This window comes from Morus notabilis, unplaced genomic scaffold (genome assembly GCF_000414095.1).
Source record: "Morus notabilis unplaced genomic scaffold, ASM41409v2 Scaffold261, whole genome shotgun sequence".
Classification (NCBI taxonomy): Eukaryota; Viridiplantae; Streptophyta; class Magnoliopsida; order Rosales; family Moraceae; genus Morus; species Morus notabilis.
Window position 1 is genome coordinate 105086 of NW_010363042.1, and position 8601 is coordinate 113686.

Below are 8601 nucleotides of genomic sequence, written 5' to 3' on the forward strand. Positions count from 1 at the left end.
TGAAGTTGAGAAACTTTTAAATTTATGAGAGCTTTTATAATAAGACTAAAAAAATGAACTATTAATAATTATGTATTTTTAACTGTTAAATTTGTATTAAAAGTACTTATATATTTTTTAATTTAATATAATTTTAACGTAATTTAATAATTAAAAATTAACATTGTTGATAAGCATGAGAAGAACTCCCTAAGGGTCCGTTTAGTTCGCTGATTCGAGTTTTTAATTCGAGTTGAGATGTGATTTTATGTGAGAGCTTTTTACTGTAGAAAAAAGTTAGATGTGATTATTTGTGAGAGCTTTTTACTGTAACAAAACTTAAATTCTAAACTCGAATCAGCGGGCCTAAATTTATTTATTTATTCCTAGAAAGAACCTTCTCTTTGGTGGGCAAAAGGACAGACTAGAACAGTGGCAGAAAAGTAAAGAAAATTATTAATCGGGATTGCCAAATCCTAAAAAATATAAATCGGGATTGCCGAAGACATTATAATTTTATTAAAAAAAAAAAAAGACGAGTGAATCATTGAGTTCCGTGAAGTACAAGAACAATGCCCTTTACCTTACCCAGTTCAGTTCTGGACCAAACGGCGTCCTCCATAACGCCGTCGGATCCGCTGCAACGCCGTTAAGTAAACGGAAACGGCATCTCTTTACCACCTAACGATAAATAACGATTTCGAAAAAAGCATAAAAATAACAGAAAGCCAAAGCCAAGAAGAAAGAGAACTGTATAAAAGAGATTATATATATGTATTATAAATATATATATACATTCAACCGAAGAACTCACGCACAGAGAGAGAAACAGAGCAGAAAGAGAGGAGAGAGAAAGCCCGACCTGAAGGCCCGACTGTCGCCGCACTGCTTGTTTCCTGAGAAAAAGAATACAGAAAGAACGAGAAAATTTATGGTTCGAATTTGGATGAGCTTCTTCTGACTCATTTGGAGCATTACTGGAAATAGCTGCCGTCTTTGGAAAGCTCTGAATTCGGAATCCAAAGCGCTTTCAACTGCGGAATTCAAGTTCAGTAATTTGCGAAGCTCGCAAAATCTCCGTTCTTCATATCAGAAGGTAATTTTAATTAATTCTTTCTTCTGTGTCGAAATTCGAGATTTGAACTTCTGTTTCGGATCTCGTGTCTTGAAATCTTGTTGAACAGTAGAATTCTAACTTTTTTTTTTTTTGTGATAATTCAGTTGTGGATTTGCTGAATTGTTGGTGAAAAAGAAGGATTTTGTCCGGATATCAGCGAAAGAATTAATTCTGTCGAGAAGAATTCGAGGAAAATCTGCTTTTGGAGTTTCTGAGACTGCTTAATTCAGCTATTCGGTTTCGAATCCTGATTCGGAGCTTTTGTTTGGCTCGCGAGAAAATCCTTAACTAGAAAGAGAAAGAGAGAGAAAAAGTAGAATGCGCCCCCGATCTTCTTCCGGAAGTTTCTTCTGATGTACCAAACGGATCTAAAGCCTCGTCTTTGAATTCTCACAGAATCCGGAAAGACTTTTTTTTTTCATAATTCTTTTGAAGAATTTTCTTTTCCTCAAAGGGAAAAAAATTACAAAATTGGGAAAACGATAGCGTCTAACTGTGGATGGAGCTTTCTCAACCTCGCCCCTACGGAACAGAAGGTATTTTGCGGAAACATATATTTTTTTTATTTCTTTTCTTATATATGTTAAAAAATGTGTCCCATGTTTTTTTTCTCTTCAATTCCTATATTCGTTGCTGTTCATGTGTGAAAAACATAGAAAACTATTTGTTTCTATGTTTTTTTTTTTTTTTTTCCTTTTTTGCCAACTTTTGATTTTCAAAGTTTTTTCACAGGAAGAAAACCAACGCATGACTTTCTGTCACTGTATAGTCATTCAACTACACAACAAGATCCAAGACCACCTTCTCAAGGTATTCCCTCTTCATCATTTTTACATATTTTTTAATTCAAGATCCCAAAATTTAATTTTGTTTATGCTTATTCTTATTTTGGTTTGGCTACTTTTGTGATTTAGCCAAGTATTATTTATTTTTATATTAGAGGAAGAGAAAAAAATGGGAAAAGAAATTATGTGATTATTATTATTATGGTGGGTTTATAATTTATTTACGATAAGCTAAGGGAAGGGAATGCACGTGAGTGGGAAATGAATCATGGATCTGGGCCAGGAGGCCATAAATGGGCAGCCAAATCCAAAAAGGAAATGGCTAGCAGTTAGCAATTAGCACCATCAGATTGCCATGAATGGGTGGGTTTTGGATGGGACCCACAAAAGACTGAGTTAGGGGTTATGATTTGACGTTTCGCACATATACTGACCCCTGCAGGTGCATGGTATTCTGTATTCTGCAACTACAATGCCATCCTCTTTTCAAGAAGGCACGCCCTTCTTTTTCACTTCACCCTCAATCAAGCGTGGGCCTTTTAGTACTAACTGAAAACACTGCGTGAAAAATGAACAGGAAAAGCTGATGACTAATGAGTGTGTGTGTGTGTGTCTATATATATATATATATATATAATTTGATATATGTATATGTATATCTGTATAGCATGTGCTTATATATGGAAAATTTATGTAAACGGTTATTTTGATAATGTAAGAGGAAATATGTTCATTGTTGGTGCATGATGCGTTTTCTTAATATCACATTGTATTGTATTATATACTTATAAGAAAATAAATTATAAAAATAGTGTAAATTCGACGAAACTCCATAAAAATTGTCGGATAAAAAATATTCACCACTATTATATGTTTTATTTTGTTCCCCTTTGTATAGCTTTTATCTATATATGTTTTTTTTTTTTAAAAAAGAGATCATTAATTCATGCAACTCATCAATGTTTTTTTTAGAGAAAAGTTTTTTTTTGGGTTATATCTCATTTTATTCGTACTTTGGATATATTTTTGTCTAATATTTCATATTGCAATGAACATCCTGTTTTTTCACTGATTAACGAAGTGTGGGAATCTTGGAAATGAAAAATTCTATTCTTTTCGCAACTTAAGTCACAACTCAAATATTTTATGAGAGTGAAAACATTATAGTAAAAAATTTAAATTTAACTTTTTGTGAGAGAAGATACTGTAGCAAAAAAACATGAGTTGTAGTTTAAGTTGTGCAAAGAACAAGTAAAACGAACAAGGTTTGACCATATATACTTTCTCGTCAAATTTACCAATTCATGAATTTTTTGATGGATTAATGAATTAATTAAGATAACTCCATCTATTTTGTAAATTTCATAAAAAAAAATATTGTATTTCCCGAACCGTATGCACATCGAGTTTCCACCAAATTCATCACTAAAGTTTTAGGTACAGAACGTCTTATAACATCAACTCCTCCTTTTAACCGTTCAACAATTTACTTCGTCTATCTTTCAATTTGTTTTTTCTTCACATCAATTATTCATAGTATGCCCTTTTATTACACCATGCATAGGTCTATGATCTTCTTATCGTCTTAAATCCTTTAGGCCACAATATCAGTCGTTTATATCACTAATAAGGATAACATTACATCTTTTCTGGGCCTGAGGAGACTTCTTGAGCTTCTGCATAGTTGATTTTCTTTCCTGATGAATATATTTTAATCAACCATGCTTTAAAATTATGCTCTGATAAGGCAGCCAAGTTTGGGAAATATCAACCAAGTGTCCATGTGTGATGATTATTTGGTTTTAATTCTTCCTCATGCGTCTAGCAGGAGGGTATCTAAAAACTCACGATTTCCTACAACCACTTGAACGAGTAGGGAAGACCTGCGCTAAGGAAGAAACCTCGGTCGAGATATCGACTTCCGAAAAGCCGCCACCTCCGGCACCGCCTCCTGTGGAACACGTTCTCCCTGGCGGTATTGGGACTTATAGCATAAGCCACATTTCTAATTACTTCAATCAAAGAGTTCCAAAGCCAGAGGGGATGGTATTCACAGCCGCTCAAGCGAGTAGTACTGACCGAAATGACGAAAACTCAAACTGCAGTTCTTATACCGGAAGTGGATTCACTTTATGGGAAGAATCTGCTGTCAAAAAGGGAAAGACAGGGAAGGAGAATATGGCAGAAAAGGCCAGCGTTTTAGGTAAGATCTTAATTAAATGAATGTACAGTGCCTTTTTTTTCATTTTTAATCGCTCATGCATGATCAAATGACTCTATATATATAAGATAACTTGGTAAAAAGTGAGAAAACCACCCTCGATCCAAATCCAAATATCACAAAGGGCCAGGCGTCTGGGCCATGTTAGCCCAGTTCAATCTTTGTCCGGTTTCCCAGTTCAATCCAAAGCTTTGTACTTCTGTTTGATATGAACTGTTCCATTTATGGTAAAGGGAAAAATAATAGGAAAATGAACTGATTGAGTTTGTTTTCTGTCCTTAAACGTGATATTGGAAAAGATGGTGTTGTACACACACATATAGACGAGGTTTCAAAGTAGTATATATTTGTGTTATTTTCTTATACAGAGCCTGCGGCGAGAGTGGGACAATGGGCTTCGTCGGAACGTCCGTCGCAATCATCTTCAAACAACCATCGTGGCAGCTTCAGTTCTCTCTCTTCATCTCAGTCAGTCTAATTTCTCCCTCCTAATTGCCTCCTCTTGTTATTGTTACAACTTTTCATAATCTTGTTATAGTAAAAATCTTACGTCAATTTTGATCCGCAGGCCATCAGGGCATAGGAGCCGGAGCTTCATGGAGATGATAAAGTCCGCCAAGTGCAGCTCCCAGGACGAAGAACTTGAAGATGAAGAGCCTTTCGTTCTTAAGAAAGAGACCTCTACAGTTACTACTACCCACAAAGGTATGTCTTTAAGAGTTTTTGTTTTTATTTTCTTTTTTGCGCTTTCTCAGGAGGTGTCTTAAGTTGTATGGTTAATTTGGGTCCTTCTTTGCACGTGTTTAATGTTTTTGTGACTCGTGCACAAATATAAATTTTCACCGACTTTTGGAAATTGCTAAGGTCTTGAAAAATTCTTTGAAAGTAGGAAAAAAAATGAACAAAGGAAAAAAAAAAAAAAAAAAAAAAAAAAAAAAAAAAAAAAAAAAAAAAGAGACGCTGACAAAATTTCGGAATTTTTGCGATAAAGATCATAAAGATATTGAAAGTTTTTTGAAAAAATTTCGGAGTCTTGTGTATTTGATTTTTTATGGAATTTTTGAGAAGTATTAGGGAAATATCATAAAGATATTGAAAGTTTTTTGAAAAATTGTAAAAATTGACGATCAGTTTGTGTGTTTTTTATTTTATTTTTATTATTATTTTTTTCAATTTGTTCCCTTTATTCATGCTCTATAAGCGAAATAATAGATTCTTATAACTTAGTATGTTTGTATATTTTGTAGATTAGCATGTTATGATACCAATACCGCTTGAATGACGATGTAATCCCAACCATGTTCGAGCCATACGGAGTTTTCTTGTGTGTTGAGATTTTGATTCAATATGTATACAAGTTTTATGTAAAACTTATCCCACCATCCTATTAATATATATATATATATATATATATAGGTTTTAAACAAATCATAGTTTTCATATTTTTCTTTGTATTTTTATTGATATCGATACTTTTTCTAAAATGCTTTAAAATATAGAGCATCGATATTTACACGACAATTTTCATCCTTCATCTTTGATTGTGCTTGAAAGAATCCTAGCTTACAGTCTATTCTTGTTGCTTGAATTGCACGTTTTTCTATTTTTATCAGCAGCTAGTAAAATCTTGTAGCTTTGTTTCAGCTTAATCGTTTATTCTCTAGAATTCAGCTTCTCCAAACAAGAAAGTGCAATTTTCCGAGTATTTATTTATTTTTCTTTCCTTTTCTTCTATCAGAACTGAGGGTAAAAGTTGACGGAAAGAGCTCCGATCAGAAGGCCAACACGCCACGGTCGAAACATTCCGCAACAGAGCAACGTCGAAGAAGCAAAATAAATGATAGGTAAGTCTCACTTCGAATAATGATAAACCTTATTTCCATCATCTGTCAGTATCTTTCCACATAATTAAGTAAGCATTAGTATATTTTTATCTGTCCAACAAAAAACCGGTAAATCATGAAACTGTTTATGGCTTATTTATTTATTTATTTATTTTTTATCGGAAGCCATTAACTCACTGTTAACTATATATTGTTTCCAATTTCCACCAATATGAGATATTAAGAATGCGTTTGGAAGGAAGATTCGTGTCATGGTTCGAATCATAGTTCGTGGTTCACTACAGTATTTTTTCTCACAAAAAACACACGTAAAACGAGAATGATTCTGAATCATGGTTCTAAATCTATGAGTTAAACATCTACTAAGTTTAAAAGTTCTTATGCAGGTTTCAGATGTTGAGAGAACTCATTCCTCACACTGACCAAAAGAGAGATAAGGCCTCATTCTTGTTAGAGGTACACGCATGTCTAATATGATTCATTCTTTCCTTCAACTTATAATTCATTGCTTAGTAATGGGCCTTTCTGCATCAGGTTATCGAATACATTCAGTTTCTACAGGAAAAAGTACAAAAATATGAGGGTTCGTATCAAGGATGGAACAACGAACCCGCGAAATTGTTGCCTTGGGTAAAAATACTTTACTTTTCTTGACAATCTACATTCTCACCGCAATCTATAACGTTTCCCCAGTGAGAGTTATTGAATTCGGTGTCTTTTACAACGAGCCTTGTAAGACTTAAATTCACGGCAAAGGCTGCATGACAAAGCATATTGGTGTATGAAGTAAAGGTTACAACCAAATAGTTGACAGTCTCTTTTTCATATCAAACAGAGAAACAATCACAGGATTGGGGAAAGTTTTGATCACTCTCAAGGCATGAATGGCGGGCCTGGTCCTGCATTAGTTTTTACAGGAAAGTTTGAGGAGAAACATATCTCTGTATCTCCAACAGTTCCTGGGAGTGCACAAAACCCAGTAGAATCCGACACTAGTACCGCCACGATAACAAATAAGGGATTATCCTTTCCCATGTCACTGCAGCCGAATTTCTTCTCACCTCTCAGGAATGGCGGTGAGGTACCTCAGGCTCCATCCAGTCATCCGTCGGCTGTAGAAAACACGTCACCTCAGCCTCAATCCCAATTATGCCAGACAAGATCATGCACTACTGTTGATGGTGCTGTTGCTACTGATAAGCTAAAGGAAGAAGAGCTGACCATTGAAGGCGGCACCATTAGCATCTCCAGTGCATATTCTCAGGGGTGAGTTTCTATAGCTTACACATTTATTTGCTCGTGTGTTTTTTACAACTTCTCTTGGTTGCAGAAGTTTGTGCTATTCATAGTATTGATCTCACAAGTACTAGATCTGATCTCATTACACGCTCATATTTGATCTAATATTTTGATCAGCAATACCTTTTGGTTAAAAACATGCCCCTAAAGCATTAAATCTTAACTTTCTCGTGATCAAGAAAATCATCACTGTTTCAGTTATGTGATATAGGATATTAGAATTTAGACCTGATTGCCCTGTTACTCCCCAGAGATCTGTTTAGAAATTAATTGTCTTGTGGCTATATCCTTGTGTTTTTTAGTGTTGAACCCTATTTTGAAACTGAATGTATGATTACGAGTTACTGACTTGACAGCATTTTGGTGCTGAACAGGTTGTTAAATTCGTTGACACAAGCCTTGCAGAGTTCTGGTGTGGATTTGTCACAAGCCAGCATCTCAGTGCAAATTGAGCTCGGAAAGCGAGCAAATAGTAGAACAGCTGCAACAACATCCATCACAAAGGTATATTTGTCGATGTTACTCTCGACGCTTCTTATCTGTCCTTTCTTGACAATTACACTTTGTACAACTGAGAATTCATTATTAGTTTAGTTGAGATTCCATTGAAATATTTACTTGTTCAAACAAAACAGTTTGTATGAGAAGGAAGCATTGCAGAGTCGCCTGATATTTCTTATATTCTGCTCTAGGATAATGAGTTTCCATCAAGCAATCAAGAAATAAAGCAATCTAGACTTGCAACTGGTGATGATTCTGACCTAGCCCAGAAGAAGCTCAAGACAGGCAAAAACTAAGATGACATATTTCTACTGTAATTCTTTCCTTATAAACTATATTCAATTCATTTTTTTTTTTTCCCGCGACCCCATCTCTTCTCGAGGGGGTTTTATTCATATGTCTACTGGTTCATAAACTACCAGTTAAGACCCAGATTTGTTGTACATGCATTATCTTTCTGTTATTCTGTTGGGGTATATAGCTTTCCCAACAAAATATGTCTCATTTTGTTCTCTTTTCTTTATAGTTGTTTCCATACAAATGATGAGAAGCTGCTTTTTCAGTTAAGCTTCCATTCATGTAAAGTTCTCATTATTTTGTTCTAATATCACTTTCCTTGGTATGTTTTCTTTGATTTAGCTTTTCCTTGTTCTCTTTTCTTTGAAAGGATGATGCCACCTAAAATGATTAGTGATTTCACTATTGTACTGTTTATCTGGGATCTACGTGTGTATAACTTTATCTAACAGAGTCGTAGCCTTGCCGTGAGGAAAACGAAATATTTTTTTTAAAGCCTTGTTTTATCAGGGAACTTCTACGATAAGACTTGTCCTTTTTAACAACAAGTAGAACCAG

General features: G+C 34.7%; 1 protein-coding gene across 3 annotated transcripts; it reads left to right on the top strand.

Moving 5' to 3' along the window:
* Positions 1 to 1208: 1208 nt before the first annotated feature.
* LOC21399703 (transcription factor BIM1) lies at positions 1209 to 8330 on the top strand. 3 transcript variants are annotated; one of them, XM_024169068.1, is made up of 11 exons: positions 1209 to 1632; positions 1829 to 1906; positions 3707 to 4084; positions 4471 to 4570; positions 4671 to 4807; positions 5841 to 5946; positions 6333 to 6402; positions 6481 to 6576; positions 6782 to 7212; positions 7620 to 7749; positions 7938 to 8330. In XM_024169068.1, the coding sequence occupies exons 1-11, from the start codon at positions 1596 to 1598 to the stop codon at positions 8040 to 8042; spliced, it is 1668 nt and encodes a 555-aa protein (XP_024024836.1). In that variant the 5' UTR covers positions 1209 to 1595; the 3' UTR covers positions 8043 to 8330. The 3 variants fall into 3 exon arrangements, with proteins under 3 accessions (XP_024024836.1, XP_024024837.1, XP_024024838.1); XM_024169069.1 differs by having other exon boundaries at positions 3710 to 4084; XM_024169070.1 differs by lacking the exon at positions 7938 to 8330 and adding an exon at positions 7881 to 7926.
* Positions 8331 to 8601: the final 271 nt, after the last annotated feature.

What these genes read in the sequence shown, in the direction of transcription:
- LOC21399703 (XM_024169068.1), top strand. Translation starts at nt 1,596, where the DNA reads ATGGAGCTTTCTCAACCTCGCCCCTACGGAACAGAAG. An exon ending in AGTTACTACTACCCACAAAG is followed by an intron (nt 4,808 to 5,840) that starts GTATGTCTTTAA and finishes TTCTTCTATCAG; the next exon opens with AACTGAGGGTAAAAGTTGAC. An exon ending in CAACAACATCCATCACAAAG is followed by an intron (nt 7,750 to 7,937) that starts GTATATTTGTCG and finishes ATTCTGCTCTAG; the next exon opens with GATAATGAGTTTCCATCAAG.